The sequence below is a fragment of the Magnolia sinica genome, chromosome 19, assembly GCF_029962835.1.
Source record: "Magnolia sinica isolate HGM2019 chromosome 19, MsV1, whole genome shotgun sequence".
Lineage (NCBI taxonomy): Eukaryota > Viridiplantae > Streptophyta > Magnoliopsida > Magnoliales > Magnoliaceae > Magnolia > Magnolia sinica.
In genome coordinates, this window is record NC_080591.1 from 59,186,254 (window position 1) to 59,205,383 (window position 19,130).

At 41.3% G+C, this 19,130-nt stretch overlaps 1 protein-coding gene across 5 annotated transcripts; it reads left to right on the plus strand.

Annotated features, from left to right (window-relative positions):
• The first annotated feature begins 981 nt into the window (after window positions 1-981).
• On the plus strand, window positions 982-17,400 carry LOC131235552 (signal peptidase complex subunit 2-like). 5 transcript variants are annotated; one of them, XR_009166213.1, is made up of 8 exons: window positions 982-1,200; window positions 1,309-1,460; window positions 1,610-1,691; window positions 6,580-6,722; window positions 7,715-7,844; window positions 16,215-16,319; window positions 16,767-16,823; window positions 16,926-17,400. XR_009166213.1 is itself a non-coding variant. In XM_058232755.1 (6 exons), the coding sequence occupies exons 1-5, from the start codon at window positions 1,096-1,098 to the stop codon at window positions 7,809-7,811; spliced, it is 579 nt and encodes a 192-aa protein (XP_058088738.1). In that variant the 5' UTR covers window positions 982-1,095; the 3' UTR covers window positions 7,812-7,844; window positions 8,836-9,048. The 5 variants fall into 5 exon arrangements, 2 of the variants coding, with proteins under 2 accessions (XP_058088738.1, XP_058088737.1); XR_009166212.1 differs by lacking the exon at window positions 16,767-16,823; XR_009166214.1 differs by lacking the exons at window positions 16,767-16,823; window positions 16,926-17,400 and adding an exon at window positions 16,443-16,699.
• Window positions 17,401-19,130: the final 1,730 nt, after the last annotated feature.

Genomic DNA, 19,130 nt, shown 5'->3' on the forward strand with positions numbered 1-19,130 from the left:
AACCAACAAGCCACAAAGATCAGCCCAAACCAAACCCAAAGCTAGGGGGGCCCATTTCCGATCCAGCCAGGTAGCTGATGTCAAAGCCCTGTGGTCCCCACCATGATGTATGTCTTTTATTCACACTACTCATTCATTTTTCTAGCCTATTTTAGGGCATGAGCATGGCAGATATAAAGCTCAAGTGCATCGCACCATAGGAACGGTGGGGATTGAATTCTTACCTTCAAAAACTCCGTAGGGCCAATGGTGTTTTGAATTAAGCTGATGTTTGTATTTCCCATTATGCAGGTCTTATCTACCTTATGAACAAGTTGTATGGCAAATAAACTTTACGGTGAGCCCTGAGAAGGTTTCAACCATGGCCGCCCCCACTATTTCTTGTAGTGTGGGCCACAGGAAGATTTGGATTTGTCTCATATTTTGGGCTCATGCATTAAAATGAACAGGAAAAAATGGAGTGTCAGCATGGAAAAAAACACATACATCATGGAGGGGCCCATGGAGCTTTGACACCAACTAATTGGCTGGTATTAAGGTTACCGGCCAAATCAAATCTTTTATGATACTGAGTAAACTCTGTTGAGCCAACCGTGAATGTCTGTAATTTATCCATGCCATTCATCTGTTTTTTCAGCTCATATTAGGCGTTGAGCTTAAAATTGAAGCATATTTAAACTTCAAGTGGACCACACCACATGAAACAGGGGAAATAATGATTTCCACCATTGAAACTTCCTAGGTTCTTTATTTGTCATCCAACTTTTTTGAAAGATCACACAGACATGGATGAAGGGAAAACACACTTATCAGATTGATCCAAAACTTCCGTGGTCCCTGAGAATTTTTCAATGGTAGAAGTTAAATTCACAATGTTTATTGTGATGTGGTCCACTTGAGCTTTGGATATAGTAAAATGGATGGACGGAGTGGATAAAATGCATAAATCACGGTGGGCCCCACAGAGTTTACTCAGTACACAGTCCGCTTCCCAGCCCTACCGCGCTCCTTCCTCCGAGCATTGCTCGCGTGCGAGTATTCTGTCTTCGGACGGTGGAAATAGGAAAAGCTAGAAAGAAGGAAGAAGAAAGAGAGATGGCGAGCAACGGCAGCAGCTCATCTCCCAAACCCAACCCTAAAAAAGCTAATTTGATGGATCCTCATTCCATCAAACACCTTCTCGACGAATCCGTCTCCGAGGTTCCAAAACCCTAGACCTCCCCCCTATCTATCTATCTCGATCTCTCTCTTGCATTTCTAGGGTTTTCAGAGACTTTACATGAGGTTCTAACTCTTCTCTTCTTGCAGATCGTCACCGGCCGAGGATACACCGAAGACGTGCGTCTGAGCAACATCAGATTGCTTGTGGGAACGGTCATCATCGCCATTGCTCTCGTCGCGCAGTTCTACCGTAAGAAGTTCTCGGAAAACAAAGATTTCCTCATCGGATGCATCGCATTATATCCTTCAAAACCTAATTCTTGTACATCTCTCGGAGAAGAAATCATCTTCTTTTCAGTGTTTTTGCAGTGTAATCTATCTATTGGAAATTGGATTTTTTTTTTCTTTTTAATTTTTTTTATTGAGATCTTTGACTCCTTTTTGGCAAGTATATCGTCTTCAACGGATTGTTGCAGTTGATCATCTACAAAAAGGAGAAGAATGCAATCCTTTTCACTTATCCTCTTCCAGTGACTTCTTCTTCTTCTTCTTCTTCTTTTTTCAGATTTTAGGAATACGTCAAATTTTTTCTTCTCTGTCTCTATATACACACTATATATATATATATATATATATATATATATATATATATATATATATTAACAATTGGGAAATATGTAATTTGGGTTGGAATTATAGTAGCATTTTCACATGGGTAGACCATTCATCTAGTGGGCGTTATCGCAGATGCTTGAAGCTGCAAAGTTACCTCTATTAGATAATTTTAGCCATTCAATAGTTGACTTTCAATTGGATGGGTAAAAGGAACATAAGAGAAGGCAAAGGGGCGATATGCAATAGGCAATTACCATTAATGAGGTGGACGTAATTGTTTGATGGGGTTTTGGTCCATCACCCATCCATGGTGGGGCCCACCAGATGGAAGCATGTTCTGCTGAGCATTATGTGACTCCACCATTATCTTCTAATTCAATTACAAGATTGATAGAGTAGAACTTTGTTTGATGCAACTTATACAGTATTTAGCTATTATATAAAAACTAATGAAATCAACTTATTTTAAACACTTTGATTGTTGTCATAGCGGTAAGATTTCTAACACAGGTTCAAAGCGTCTAGTTGTGAAAGCTCCCATAGTTCATGCTCTAGTTAATGCTATTGGATTAGTGAGGCATGCTGAAAAGTCTTTAAGTTTTTGACAGAAAAATCATGTCAACTTGGGAAATTGGATGCCTGAATTTTGTAGACAAACTGATGGGTGGTGGTATAGAAATTTACAAAAAGCAAGGCTAGGAGGGTGATTGGCATCAATCAAGAAGATGGTTGTAGTGTTCAGATCAAGGAAAAATTAATTCAAGAGATTCACAAATTTTGGCTAACCTACACATTGGATGTCCAAGCCAACCCAACTCTGTAGAATCTAGCTTGTTTTCCTAGTTCTGATTGACAACAAAGCTTCTCAAGATGTGTTAAGACAAATGCAACTCCAAGAGCAACTGTATAAAGTATTACCTACTTGCCTCCAACAACAACAAAACAAACTAGATTCCTTATCATATTAACCAACCAATAACCCAATGGGAACAATTTTACCGAAATCGTCGATCGTCCTATCTTTTCAATTATGAATCTTGCTATCTAGATTATGGGTCATTTGCAATCCAAATTGCTATTTCGACTGATCCACAAGTATGGTTCTATTCTATAATCTAGACTAGAATACCTTGTGATGTCGATCTATATTCACAGAGAAGAGATTTATACATTGATTTATGAAATAGAATGCATATATAATATTATGCATGGGGGCATTGTAATAATAATATTCCTTATTTCATGTATAAATTGCAGTATTGATTCTTGTATAAAACTATGCTATATACCGAGTTATGTGTTGGAGCCTGGAGCAACGCACATGATCCTACCCCTAGCGTACAACCATTGGAGGAAGTAGTGTACTGCTTGCTTGTTCTTGTACCATGTACCGAAATGAACCATGGTCCAACTAACACAGAGACACTTGAAACTAGGCCCAACAACTCAATAACTTGTATTAACATAAACTTGGTAATGACTTTTCAAAAGGGAGGTATATTGATTGTTTCAAGTTTTGTGATTTGGAAGAAATCCATTGTATTGACATACTTTTGTGTTTCGCTGTTTGGAGTGCATTGATTCTTGATGGAAGGTAGATTGTGAAGTAATAGATTTTTCTTTAATTGCTTAATTTTATTATGGATCAAACTCATGGTTTAAATGCTCAAACTTGTGCTTGATTCCATGCCGCCTCAAAACTTGATTCATTACTCAATTCAATTTCTTTCAAGCTTAAGAATTGTTAGTGTGACGTTGTTGCCTTTGCAAATTAGACAGAATGTTTGTAATCTATCTCTATGTGAATTAGCCATGGGTAAACAAAGTCTTTAGCCTAAAGGTGATATCTTGGAACTCCGGTGCAACTTGGTTATCAAGTCAATGAGACATTGTACACCTAAATTGTAACGAAATGGACAAGATTACACCCACAAGAATATTTGAATAGAGAGGGAGATATACTTTATTGATATCAAACTTCATCTTACAATACTGAAGAAAATCTCACATATGGAAAATTTTGGAATGCCTACCTCCTACACCACCCCCTCTTTTATAGACCCTAAATGAATCTTCATTGAGAATTCCCCTAAACTAAGAGATTCATTTCAAACCAATCTAATCTACCCAAGATGGTTGGACTTGCGCTACCTCTACAACGAATCTTCTTCTTTAGCGGAAGCTGGTGGTGCAACCCTATGCATCAGCTCGGCACAACCTTTGTTGGGAGTCAACTGTAGATGATGTCTCTTTCGCTTGCACTTTTGTGGGTGCCAACTTATTTGTTATAACCTAAAAGTTCTTTGTGGATCCTCAAATATTTGCTCTGGTTTCATGCCACAATCATCTATTGCAAAAGTGCTTCAATTCAAGTTTTGAGGCCTATTTGCATGTTTATCCGCCACTATCAATGGATCCATGTATCGATCCATTAATGAATCTATCCATTTAGCGATCCATTAATGAATCTTAGTGTAGGTCCAACGTTATTGCATCTTCAGACGTCAACTTTTCCTTTGACTCTATAGATCTCTTCATCATTTTCTACTGCAATTATGGATTATTTATCACATTCCAACAATCGAAGGATTCAATGATTAGTGTCTTCATTAGCTGGGGTCACTTGTTATTGGTTGGGACCTTGGTGGGGACGTTCCCCTATGTGTGCATGTGCTCCAACTTCGGTCCTTGAATTCCCTCCACACTAGAACTCTACCACTTGAATAGTGAGATTGCCTACCGCATGCCTATCCCACATCGGAGCTCCTACCACTTTGGGTATATGTAATATTCTAGGGCTGAAAGCTTGTGTAGCATTGTTTAGGTTTTTAGTATGTGCAAGTGGGGCCCATGTGAACCCTTGGATCTGGGATCCAAACCATTGATATTAGGGACCCGGGGCCCCACTAGAGATTTCTGATACACTAAAAACTCTGAAATGGAAAAAATCCCAACCCCTGCAATATGTGGCCAAAGAATAGACAGTTAAGAAAGAAAAAGGAGCAATAGTTCGCATTAGATCCAAGAAAAGGCCAAATATTCTATAGGTAAGACCCTTTTGGGAGTATAGTCAATGCATTATAGGTGCATGCCTAGGCATTTTGGCCCTATTGCACCCTGCCTAGACCCTGGGCGAGGTGACTACCTCATGTATGAGCCTATGTGCACCTAGGCATACTTGCTGCACCAGTGTTTTTTTTTTTTAATAATGTGAGATACCCTTATGGGCACCTCATAAGTAAGGTTTTTTACCACCCAATAAGAGTGTGAATAGAGAAAAAGAAATGACTTTTAATCCCTTTTCCAACAACTTATCTCCTTTTATGTTAAGGTCATCACGTTGGACTTCGTGAAAGCAAGTTGAGCTTTCATCATTGTCGTGCAAGAGATTAAGACGAATTGGGGATTTCAGGAGAATTGGAAAACATGGGTTATTCAGGGATTTTAAATATTGGATTATAGGTTTCGAAAATTTAGAGATTTTGGCACATTGTAGTTTTAGATTGGCAAATCTGGGTATTTGGGGAAAGTGGGAAATTTAGGATATGGGGAAATTAGGATTTAAATTTAGGGAATTTGGGGGAAATTGGGAATGTGGGTTTCCATTTAAAGAGGAATTCATGGCATTGACTTTTGATTATTTCAAAAAGATTAACTTTTGTCCATAAATGATTAAATATCAATGTTTATATATAAAATTAAAAAATGCGCCTGGAATCTCTAGGCATGTGGCTAGGCCACTTGAACATTTCAGGCGCTATAGGGGTAGGTGCTCCTCGCGCCTTCAACTATACTGTCTCCATTTTTAGGGATTTTTGGTGCATGGGCCATCCAGAGTTCGACCCATCATATCAACAATTTGGACAACTGAACGATGGCCCTAAGGCTCCGCCCGCCTCTACAATTCGCCCATGCATTGATAATGCCTCATTCTATGAACTATATAATAGAGATGTGTATGTATGTCACTTCATATGTATCTCCAGATGTGGCATTCCTATAGCTGTTTATGAGCAAACACAGGTATGTGAATATGTAACATGATGCCAATACCACTCAAGGGGATTTTCTTCTACTGGAATCCACCATGTCAAGTGGGAGCCGCAAATGACTCAAACTCATAGAAACAGTTGTATAACTGTCTCCAGTGTGGTAGCCCCAGGAGGCACCATGATAAAGCTCCCTTGCATGTGTGAAGCAAATGGGGGCTCCCATAGATCGACTCCAAAATACGGCCTTAAAAATTGGCAACCGTGGAGTTACCTTGTGAGCATTTTGGGTGGTTTTGATAATTGATCCCCAATAAGATTCCAAAAAGAAAAGGAGGATAATTGGTACCAACAAATAGTTGGTGAGAGCTGGGTCCAGTTCTATGGCTCAGTGGTAGACAGACTGTATTTCAACACCGAGATCATGGGATTGAGCACCCATGAGGTGTGTGTGTGTGTGTGTGTGTTTTAAAAAAAGGGAATGTCGAGAGCTCAACACCCAAGAGGACTTGAAACACACTAAAACTACTAGAGAATCGATCACCAACAGGCAAGGTACCACTTGTAGTACTGTACCATGTTTCCGCTAGCATGCCTCTAGTGGAGGACATCAGTACCATGAAAATGGTAAACCCCACTGTGAGATCACCTGGCACAAAAATCAGGCCCAGTCACTCAGGTGGGCCACATTGTTGGAATCAAAGGACAACCCTCCCTCCCTCTTCCTCTTCCTCTTCCTCTTCCTCTTCCTCCTCCTCTTCTTCTTCTTCTTCTTTTTGAGATTTGAATTTTCAGTTGCAATTGTTGTGTGCAGGGATCATTCAACAGCACTGGACTGGTAGTATCTTCCAAGCTGCCAAGATTCTCTGACTTGTATACACTGTCTGTTGCAAGCGCAGATCCAAAATCTGTTTCTGGCAATAAAGCAGTCCATTTCACAAAGAGTGTTACCAAGTGGTTAGTTCATTTGATATATTTTCAAATTTCTCCTTCCAGGGATGGAATGCTAGAATCCTCATTTTGGCATGGAGCTATTGTACCATGCATGAAGTGTATCTACAGTAAGCTTGGTTTTTCAGTTTGTACAAGTGGGATGCACATCAGAAACGAAAAAAGATTGTACAAGTGGTGATCACAGTCCAATGATTCCAAACTGTTGATATTATGAGTTGTATTATGAATTCTAGGTGCACCAAAAATTCTGCCATATTGGTCATGACCGTTGAACCTTCTGCCGTTTTTCTGTTGTATATTTGTATGTGGACCATTTCTTTTTTGTTGTCTGCTTACTGGTAACCACTAAAGGTTATAGGATTTCCCCATATTTGGCATATGGCCAACCGATATGGGATTTCTCCATATGGGAGATACTCAGTATATGGGCTATCAATACCACAGAAGGTTATAGGATTTCCCCATATTTGACATATGGACCAACAATATAGGATTTCCCCGTATGGGAGATACTCAGTATATGGGCTATCAATACCACAGAAGGTTATAGGATTTCCCCATATTTGACATATGGACCAACAATATAGGATTTCCCCGTATGGGAGATACTCAGTATATGGGCTATCAATACCACTAAAAGTTATAGGATTTCCCAATATTTGGCAGATGGATAACCGATATGGGATTTCCCCATATGGAAGATACTCATTATATGGGCTATCAATCACGAGCTGCCCCATAGATTTGAATCATGGGTTCATTGGTCACTTGTACAAACAGAACCTAAGCATGCCATAGATTTTCTCAAGCTGAGCATTGTTTAATGCCTCTTTTATGTTGCACGGATTGTTATCCCATTTTATACAAGAATTTGACTTTGAGTGGAACAATTTGATCACGATCCATGAGTATGGACGAATTTATGCAAGAGAGCATAAATCATTGGTACTCATAGATCCAATTGGTAGAATTTGAATGTTTCTTTGATTTTGCAGGTTTACTTGTGATGGGATTCTGGTGGAAGGTCTGTTCTGGAAGGATGTTAGCAAACTGATTGATGATTATAGTGGAGATTCTCGAAGGAATAAATGAACTCAAACAGGACGAATTGATATGACATGACACGTCAGACAGCAGTTTGTGCTTATCCCTTGAAAATTTTAAGGCAATTCGAATTCTACTGGTTTTAAAGAACTCGAGTTCATAGGATTCATGGCCAACCATTTCTCTGGACATCTCTTTGAAAATAGAAATGAATATTTAACTTCTCTTTCCTACTGAGGCCATTTTAAACCTCCACACCTCTTAAATGGGGATGGCCACAGGCAGCAGCCCAGGTGGTCCACCTTGCTCCCAGGCCTGGCCTGCCATGTCCCATGTTTAGCCTTGATTTTTAGGCTTGTATGTCCACCCAGGGCTGAATTTAGGCACCATATAAAGAGCCTGCCCAGATTCTATATCTTTCGTTCAAGCCTGGGCCAAGCTCAGAGGTGCAAGGCTGTTTATATGACTGTGATCTCTCCACATGCTGACCCATGCATAGTAAATATTTTGAATTGGCTTTTCATCTGAATATTCAAGGCCTGTTTCAAGATAGCTGTGGTAAATGTGTCTACTGGCAAGGAGCCTCATAAGCCACATTGGTCAAATGTCCTCCATGCAGTAGTCAGGCACTTGCCAAAACCATTGATCAGTTGATCATGGAATTTTGGCATGTTTATTGCAGATTGTTGAGTTGCTCGCTCCTTAAATGTGGACTGTTACTTTGCCATTGCTCACCTTTTGCACCATCAGTCCATCTGTTGACGTTGACAGGCAGCCGTTTGGATTACTGGGATTATCTCAACTTTCATGATTTTTTAGGACGCGGATTAGGTACTACCCCTGCCATTCCTTCTCTAGGAATGGACAGGGCTTTGAGGCCACCATGATGTATGGGTTTTATCCACACTGTCCATCCATTTTGCCATATCATTTTAGGGTACAAGCCCAAAAATGGGCGGTTCCAAGGCTCAAGTGGATCACACAGTGGGGATTAAACACCTACTGTTGAAAACTTTTTGGGGGCCATAGAAGTTTTGGATTAAGCTGATATTTATGTTTTCCCTTCGTCCAGGTCTATGTGACCTTATGAACAGGTTAGATGGCAATTAACCCTCACGGTGGGCCCTGGGAAGGTTTCAACGGTGGGTCTCATTATCACTGCTTCTTCCTGTGGTGTGGTCTACTTGACCCTTGGATCTGCCTCATTTTTGGGCTTGCGGCCTAAAATGATATGGAAAAAGGGATGGACTGTGGATAAAACCCATACATCATGGTGGCCCAGATATGTATTTACTGATTGCTATTTTTTCTTTTTGCTTCTTATTATTTTGGATAATTCATTATTTAGATAGGTTGAGTTTTTAATGTGTTTCACAGTGGATGCTAGTGCTACCAATTCCAGGTGTGACCAGTCATATGTGTTACATTAGGAATATTTTGGGTATTATAGATGGATGAGAGGACTCTTGATTTGTTACTTGGTTTAGGATGAGCCTGAGATTTACCAAGCCCACTTTATCTAGAAAAATGAGACCTCTGATGTGGGTTGGCATAAGCAAAGTCTGCCTGAAGAAGGAGAAAATTTGGGCCTCGCTGCCCAGCCTAGCCAGCCCGTCAGCTGGGGTGTTTCCTTCCCTCTGGATATGACTGATAGAGAACTGACCTTGGCTCAAGATCCTTTTCAATTTGGCTGTCCAATAGCTCCACTTCCAGCCCATCTACGAGTTACCGTTGATAAGGTCCACAACGAAGCTAGAGTCTGATTCAACCTGGACCTTATTAAGGCCCAAATTTGGATAGAATGTCAGGCCATCGGCAACGGCCCTGATTTCCGCTCGATTGTTTGTATCTGAACTGTTAGCCTTCGAGAAAGAGAAAATAAGATTCCCTTTGTCATCTCTATAAATTCCCCCGCTCCCAGACGGTCCCGGATTGCCAATGGCTGAACTGTCCACATTCAGCTTGTGCCAACCAGGATCCGGATATACCCATTTTACCAGGATAAGTCTCCTTTTCTTTTCCTTTGGAATTGAAAGGTCTAATGCTTGAAACTTGGAGACAGAGGCCAGCGACGAAGGACAGGTGCCTTCCGAATCCTTGATAAGGAGCTTGAGTCATCCATTGACTTTTGCAATGACCTTGAGGGTATAGAGACTCTTACCTTCGAATCTGATTCCATTTCTAGCCTTCCAAATTTCCCAGCAAAGAATGATAGGAAGGAGCCGTTGCATCATAGCTTCTGGGCCCTTGGTTGAGGAAGAAGCCCACCGTAATCACAGCCTGTCCTCTAGCTGATGGGATGCCAGCAGGGGAATGTTGAATATGATGTTGTACTGATTCCATAAATGCATCGCTAAAGAGCTAGAGAGGAACAGGTGGGCCAGCGTTTCCTTGGCGAGCCGTTGAGAGAAACGCCCTCCTCAATAGCTACACATAGAGGCTAAAGGAATCCCTCTACTTTGAACCCTCCCGTCGACAGGAATCACTTTGTGAAGGAGTTTCCAGGCGAAAGTGGAAATCTTTGGAGGAAGCTTAGAGTGCCAGATCCACTTGGCCTAGCTTTTGTTATCGCTAGAGGCCCTGAGCAGCTGCCATGCTAATTTAACTGAGAAGGTCCCTTAAGCATCTAAAGGCCAGAAAATCTTGTCTGGCATGTTGGCTGTGCAAAAACCTTCCTTAAAGATGAAGTCAGCAAGAGTATGGATGGGGATGCTGCCAATTACGCGGCGAATGAGGGTCACCCTACTTGCCTGGGATAAGCATTGGGCGTTCCAGCCACAAATACGTGCCTTTGCCTTGTTTACCATTTCGCGAAAATCTGCTCTTCTGATTCTTCCCCTGGCGATGGGGACCCCCAAGTAGTTGGCTCCAGCTGCTGCTCTGGAAATCCCCAGAAATCTTTCAATGGAACTGATTCTCCTAGGAGACATGTTTGAAGAACAAAAAAAGGAGCTTTTCCTGAGATTAACCTTTTGGCCTGAAGCTACCTGGAAAGAGGATAAGAAAGATTTGATTGCCTTCAGGGATGCCCGACCTCCATTTAAGAAAAGGAGAGTGTCGTTAGCATATAACTAGTGGGAGATGAGAGGGGTTCCTTGCCCAAGTTTAAAAGGAAGACTGAATCCCCTGGCAACTAACTGCCTAAATCCCCTAATAAAGGCTTCGACCGCCACGATGAAAAGGGACGGAGAGAGAGGCTCTCCCTGACGGAGCCCTCTAGAAGATTTGAAATAACCTGAAGCTTCTCCGTTAACTATCACCGAGAACCAGCAATTAGACTAGCACTTTTCAACCATCGCAATCCACCTCTCATTGAACCCGAAACACCTCAATACATTCTTTAAGAACTTCCAATCCACTCTGTCATAGGCCTTCTCAAGATCAAGCTTAATCACTATATTACCTCCACGCACCTTCCTATTAAGCTCCCTGACAATTTCTTGGGCAAGGGAACGACCTCTAATGAAGGCCTCCCCTGGATGAAATCTCCTTGTTCCTGGGAGATAATCTTGGGCACAATAATTGATAGCTGAGAGGTTATAATTTTTGACATGATTTTGTAGATGGCATTGCATAGGCTTATTGGAAGGAAATCTACGAAAGAAGAAGGACCCAGAGTTTTAGGAATCATACGTATGAGGAAGGAGGTGAAGGCCCCAGTCAACTCACCTAATTAAGTATAAAATTAAGCCCGAATCAAAACCCAAAATCAAGTCTAATTAGAGTACAGTGTACAATAAGAGTACAACATCATTCAGAATAGAGCCTCCACATAAGAGGAGGAAACTGCTTGCTGAACTTCTTGGAGGGAGGGATGAGCTTCCAGGAAATCGTTGTCCATAGACGAGATGGAAGAGACAATGCCGTTGGCCAGATCTTGCTGCTGATTTGTTCCTTCAGATTTGAACAATTTTTGGAAAAAAGGAAATGGCTTCTTCCTTAATTCTGCTCTGGTCTTCAACTATCTGGCCTCCCGCAACCTAAATTGATCTGATTTCTGCTTTTCTTTGGCGTTCCGTGGCGGATGTGTGAAAAACTTCGTGTTCTTGTCGCCCTCTTCCAACCAGGAGTTTCTGGACTTTTGCTTCTAGAAAATTTCATCCATGAGCTCCAGCTTAGCAAGGTTATGCTTTGCATCCATGAGCCCCTGACTGAGATCTAGATTCGGCTGATTTTGCATCTTCTCATCCAGGCTGTTGATGTTGACCTCAGCTTGCTTGATCTTCTCGAAAATATTTCCAAAAACCTCTTTATTCCAGGTTTTGAGGGCTTGCTTGACTTTCCTGAGCTTAAGCTGAACATTAATCATCGGGTTTGGGGCTCCTTTAGACTGCCAGGCTTCCTTTACCACCTGAAGGAATGATTCTTCCATGGTCCACATTCTTTGGAATTTGAATGGTCGGGGGAAGTTTGTAGACTCATCTTGGATGCTGAGGAGAATTGGAGAGTGATCTGAGTAAGCTCTTGTGAGATGGTCGAGCTCGAAAAAGAGGAAGCGCAGTTAGCCAAGAAGAGTTAAGCAGCACTCTGTCCAGTCTAGCCCATACACGCGCATTACCCTCTCGATTGTTGCACCATGTGAACTTATTTCCAACATAGCCTGCATCAATGAGCCCTGCATTATCAATTACTTCCGAGAATTCTAGCATGCTAGCCCTATCATAGTTCCTACTACCTCTTCTTTTTGAATTGGTAAGGACTGCGTTGAAGTCACCTCCAATGGCCCACAGGCCTGAGATATTGCTGGCTAATGTGGAGATATCTTTCCATAGATTTCTCCTCTACAACTTAGAACATTTGACATAAACAATAGAAAGAAAGTAATGCGAGGGGGAGTTGTTAACATGGACAGAAAAAGAAATCATGTGAGAAGAGGATTGTAAAATTAACTGAAACTGATAAGGAGTTGAAGAAGAACCAAAATTTGCCCCCAACCTCCGTTGGAGCATGATGAGTGAAAACCCATCTTGATGCCAATTGTAATCCTCTTCTCGTCCTTGAGCATCAGTTCAAGAATCGCTACAATACTTGGGTTGTAACGTCTTATCAGTTTCTTAAGAGTTCTGATAGTGGAGGGATTTCCCACACCTCAAGCATTCCAGATGAGAAATTTATCCGACATTTGCTTCATTTTCCTTCGCAGCCCTTCTTCTTAGTCTTCGAAGTCTTCCGAACCAGTCCCCTTCTTCGGCTGGAAGAAGAAGAAGCTTTCTGCGCTGCATTATCTTTCGCCCTGCTCTCTTTGGGACATCGGATTGAGGTTTGTTTGATCCAATAGGAGCTTCCATTGGTTGACCTACTACACTTTGGGGCCTTGGGGAGATCTGATCAGATTCAGCAACTATGGGAATTTCTTCCTGGTTCTTGCTGTCAGATTGGGCAGTTTCTGTATCTGAAGTGGCTTCCATATTGGCCTGTTCCACTTGTGTATCTTTCCTTGCTGCTTCTTGGCTGAAGAAAGGAGATATGTCTACCTCCAAATTCAAAATACCAACCTCATCCAGTCTGTTTTGGGATTTGGGAATTCCATGATCCAGGGAGTATAGAACAAACTGCTGGGTGGAGTTTCTGGGCGAGTGATAGTCTCTATCATCACTGAGGTCAGGAGGCCTGAGAGGTGAGCACCCCATCGATCCGGATCTAATGGGTTGGAAAAAATGGGGTGAAGTTTCTTTAGTCGCCATCTTTACTGCTGAACTTACCTCCTCTGTCCTCCCGTGATCGACGGTGGTATCTCCTTGATTACCTTTCTCCTTCTCTTTAGATTTCCCCATTTCTATGTTGTGGGTCTGTTCTTCCAAAACTGTCTCTGGGTTGAACTTTCTGTTAGCTGAAACTGGAAGGGAGAAAGAATCTCTAACTAACTGACTGAGGTTTCTCCTGTTTCCAGTGGGAGTCCTGTGCTGAGGAGAAGTAGGGGCTGGAACATTGGTAGGACCTGAGTCTAAGAGGTCTTGACCTTTCTCGAGAATGCCTATGCAATGTCTCCTGGTATTGGGTGTTCCTCTGCAATTCTGTATTGTCTGCAATATCCTCTGCTTGGGCTTTTCCTTGATCATAGATGGAGGGGGACTTGTTACCTTCTGGGATATCATCTGCCTGTTTCTGGGGCTGTTCCTTAGGATCAGGCAGTCTGTCTTCCACTGGTTCCTCATCTGATCCTGCTTCACGCAATTGGCTTGAATCATCTACCTTATCTACTTGGGTAATATGTCGAATACCTTGTAGGCATTCCTTCCCTGCTATGATTTTGTAGAAGCCAACAGGCTTTGGTGGACTCCGATGGAACCTCTCCCTGGTTTGGATGAATGGTGTTGCAGTTTCCTCTTGCAACGCTCTCCTTAATTTCCTTGAAAATGGGGAAAGCTTCGTTGCTAGACTTTCAGTTGCAGAACTTTCTTCAGATTGGCCCCAGGGCACAGCTGGACCTTAACTCTAGCGAATGCCTGAAAAATTCTATATCTGCTAATAGTGTCAATGTCTGTTACTTTTCCAAAGTAGCTCCCCATATCTAGAATAGTTGTTTCCAGCCATCCATGGGCGGGGATGCCAAATAGCCTAAGCCAAGTTCCTTTAGAGGGGGTATTTCCCATCTTGTTCCATGGGTGCACCTCCAATAGCCCCATCTGATAGTGTAATGAATGGTCTCCTTGGAAATCCATATATTCAGCCTTGGATTTCAGGACTATTAAGAAAGAGTTTGATGATATCCTAGCAATGTCAATTGCTGAGGTCAAGAATCTGGAGGTCCTAATAGCTGTGGTTAGACACAAAGATGGATACTGATTTGGTGTGCGCTATCCCAACCAGTGCCGTCTTTAACTGCTGGAGCTTGGTAGCAACTGCCGCCGGATCTGCAACTGTAAAATTTTACCAATGTCATCTTCTGGATCTCCCCTGTTGAGCTTCTTTGTGCCCTGTTTCACCACCCCTGCATAAGATCTTGGAAGGGAAAATGGCTTTGGCAGCATTGGTGGCTGAGGAGGGGAGAATGGTGAAGGGGAGAGTGGCGAAGGAGGAGATCTTTTCCTCGCTTCTTTAATCGTGACCGTTCGGCCATCTACCTGCCGCCCATCTAGGGTTCCCCTAGCTGCCCTGGCATCATCTTCGTACATACATCTGATGAAAGCATATCCCCTTGGTTTGAATGAATTTGGAAAACGAGGGATGTAGATGTCTATTACCTTGCTGAACTTCTGGGAAATCTGCTGTAGATCTTTGGAGTTGCAGTCGAATGGTAAGTTTCCTACAAACAATGAAAAACCGAGATCTCGATATTTCCTTGGTGCGCCATCTCTTGTCGGACGGGATCTGCCTCTTCCTCTCCTAGAGAAAGGGCACAAGGAAGCCCTAGCTCTGGATGGGGCTCTATCTTATTATTTTGGATAATTCATTATTCAGATAGGTTGAGTTTTTAATGTGTTTCACAGTGGATGCTAGTGCTACAAACTCCTGGTGTGACCAGTTATATGGGTTGCATTAGGAATATTTTGGGTTTTATAGATGGATGAGAGGACTCTTGATTTGTTACTTGGTTCATACCATTACAAAATACAAACTGAGATTTTGCCTTCATAATAGAAAAGTGATCTTCAAACAACAAAAGTATTCGAGAAAATATAAGGATTCTGCACTTGTGTTTGAGTTTTGATTTTTTCCTTTCTGATTCAGAAAAGCTCTGATTAGTATTTTCAGATTTAAGGAATTGTTTGATACGCCTTTTCACAACATACATAAGTTTTCAATTTTGTCAACTTGGACCCATGGTATAGTAATCCACATTCCCACTATGGATGGACTACGCACCAAACATTTCCCAGAGTGGAAGTCCCGAAAGACTAATCTTGGGACATTTTTCAGTTGAATGTGGACCATCTTTGTATTCCTTTTTTGAATAAATCCATGAATTTATGGTAATGTGGATTTACGGAATTCATGAATTTAACAATTCTCTGCCTCAAATGCCTTCTCAAACAGTCCCTAAATTCATATTTCACATTATATTTTCATTTTTCATTTTTACTTCTTTCCTCAATTTTGTGATGGGGGAGGTTTTTGGGTAAAAACTTCCTTGACACAGTGGAGCAAGCTTCCAATGTTTGTATATTCATTTTTAAACATTACAGAAAAATACATGGGTGGATGTAAGTCTGGTGAATGATGTTTAGTCTATTTCATCCTCTACAGTGGGGCCCATTGTATCAATAATCTTGATTGCTATAAATGGGCCCACTATATGGGATGCTGAAACAAGTGAAAATGCCGACTGATGTATTGTTGAGAAGAGAAGAAATGGATGGATAAATTGGGTCTTTTAGAAAATTTCTTCTGTTCATTTTGCATTTTTTTTAAAAAAAATTGTATTTAATCTATTTTATTCATTTTGGTTTATTTGTAAACTCCTTTTTACTACCCTGCCAAGCTCTGATCTGGGTTTTGTCATTTTTGAAGGTCAAGATAAGATTGCTGATTTTGAGATGAAGCTCATGGACATTGACAACGAGCATCTTGGAATTCCAGAAGCAGAGTATCATGCCATTGTAAAGATGCCATCAGGTTCGTCAAAGAATCCAAACCTCTGAATCGTAGACGCTTGTGGACAGCTAACACAAAAAGATACAATGATGTAGTTGTTGGGTTGAATGATACCGCATAAAATCTCTTGACATCTTTGGACAGGAATGAATCGGAAATATCTCCGTCGACGTTGTACGCTTTAGCATGTGTACTAGAGAATGTTCCTTTCATCAACAGAAGCCCACAAAACACCTTTGATTGCTCTTGAAGTAACAGTGGCACAACTTATGGTGTGAATCCATTGGGTATTAAAATGGAAAAAATGGCAATGTTCTGAATGCAACAGACTAATGCCCATTATCCAAAGCTTAGGATTGTTGGCCTCATGATTTCGAACAATTCAATTTTGGTTACTTGTATGTCATTTCTATTATTTCCAATCCCTTAATTTGTTAATATCCACTGGAAAATCTTAATGGATTTCAGGTGGTCATGGAAAACAGGACCATGATTTTTCAGGCTCAACCGAGTCTTAAAACCATGGTTTTTTACTGTTGCATTTTGAACTTTTTGACATTAATTTTTGGTTGGTTTTCTTGTTGATTTGCTTTCTGATATCGATGATGATTTTTTGTGGACATACAGATGCTTGACGGCCATAAAAACCATGGTGAAGTTGGATAAAGCACTGGTAGAACCAGGTGGTGGGTATTGTCTCTGCAGCAATGCAATGGTGTAGGTGATGTGTGGGTGTTGCAATGTCAATGCGGTGGATGGGGTCTGGCCTTGGTGAAGTTATTATTATTTTATTTATTTAACGTGTTCTTGTAAGTGATTTAACCCATGAAATGAAGTGGGTTGATGGGCATGCATTATGCCACATGATCGGCCGGGGAATGGAATAAGGCCATTTCTCAGTAGTGGTACAATATAGGCCCCGGCTGGCCTTTTTATTTCTTGGGCCTGATCAAGTGCTCAGATCGAGATTGGCCCACTCACAGAACTGATGAAATGCATATGCATTTGGTATTATGCCATTTCAGAGTGCATCTTACAGTGTTCTGTTTTCAGGGATGCATTGGGATCACTGTAGATGAATCACCCTTTGATATTTGGCCTCTCTCTCTCTCTCTCTCGGTTTCACCGCTAATGTATTTTTCTTTTTGTGTTCTTAAGCCATAACATAAGATGGTTCAGATCTTGGAATATTGGATATCCACCATCCAATATTTGGATCATCAGACCTTGGGCCCCACATTCACACAATCTGAATCTTGATTATCAGACCTTGGGTCCCACAACCCACTACAAAGCTTTCAAGATTAAGCTTAACCTACAGCCCTATGTGTGGGGCCACTGTTGATTTGCTGTCTGTTATCTATGATGATTTTTTGTGGATATACATATGCTTGATGGCCATAAAAACCATGGTGAAGTTGGATAAAGAACTGGTAGAGCCAGGTGGTGGGTCTTGCCTCTGCAGCAATGCAATGGTGTAGGTGATGTGTGGGTGTTGCAATGTCAATGCAGTGGATGGGGTCTGGCCTTGGTGAAGTTGTTATTATTATTATTTATTTAACGTGTTCTTTATGGGTTAAAGGGTGTTGTTCACACGCCAAGTATAGGGTTGTGATGTAGTAATAAACTCGGTAAGACCGAGGTCGAATTCACAGGGACTGAACCTTGTACGTAATCTAAAAATAACCAGAACTAGAACTAGAATAAGATGAAATCTAAATCAGGGGTAAATAGGAGAATAATAATGAATAATCAACTAAAAACTTGTAGAAATCAAAGGTAGGAAACCAGGGTGCCAAGGATTCACTTGTAGAGATCAAGGAGATCTACGCTTGATTCATGAACTCAACTGGACTTTGAGTCCCATCTTTATCCAGTTGGAAGATATATCACTAAAGCTCAATTTGAACTTCCTTTGATCTAGTTTTCAAAGAGATGAAAGGTATAAGAATTAGAGATGATTCCATCACAAAACCATGCCCATGAGACAAAGTAAACAACAGAATTAAATTAATCCTCAACCAATCAGGAAGATGTATGAATGTTAGGAAGGGTTCCATCATCAAACCATGCCTAGGAGACGATAATGAACAATAGGGCCTCCTAAATTCACAATCTCATAATGAAAAGAACAAACTCAAAACTATTGCAGATCTATTGTAATTTGAGTAACAATAAATAATTAAAAACTGAAATTATATCTTATAATCAAACTACACTCAAAGCGAGTTCAAGACATGAATCAAAGCCTTAGAAACCAACCCATTACGCTACAAGCTTCGCCTCTTAGCTGTAGCTAAGAGGTTTATCCTGACATGATTAGGCTAATTCTCTTAAACAAAAACATAAAAAAAAATAACTAAAACAGAAAAGAAAACTAGAAGAAAAACTCTAATCTCCCTTTCTCTTTTGTGCTTCACAACCAAGATTTGGATGATCCCCCAGCTCCCTCTCTCCTCTCCTTTTATAAGGAATGTAGGTCGGCTGGACGTTTGCAGCACGTTACGCAACTTAGACCTGACAACCCTTCTTGTGTTGATGCTTGGGCTTAAAGAATAATGCTCCGTGAAGAATCAGGTCTGTCCACTAGTTTCATGGTTTCAATTTAGGCCACTCTTCCAAGATTGAAGTAGATTCGAGTTCTGGGTTGACCACACCACTAATAGACGTGGCAACTTGTTCCTTGCTTTGCAATCTTGTTCTCAAGCATGATAGGTCGGCTGTATGATGGTGAGATTCGGTGCAAGAAGCAGGCGGTGGGAGTCGGTGTGTAAAGAAAGAAGGTCGGTTGGACATTCGCAAGCCTACGCATGTTTCTTGCTGAGAGATTGG

Bases quoted from the DNA above. Each gene is read 5' to 3' on its own strand.
- LOC131235552 (XM_058232755.1), top strand. From the start codon at position 1,096: ATGGCGAGCAACGGCAGCAGCTCATCTCCCAAACCCAACCCTAAAAAA. The intron at 1,201-1,308 runs GTTCCAAAACCC...CTCTTCTTGCAG, and splicing joins TCGACGAATCCGTCTCCGAG to ATCGTCACCGGCCGAGGATA. The intron at 1,461-1,609 runs ATATCCTTCAAA...CCTTTTTGGCAA, and splicing joins CTCATCGGATGCATCGCATT to GTATATCGTCTTCAACGGAT.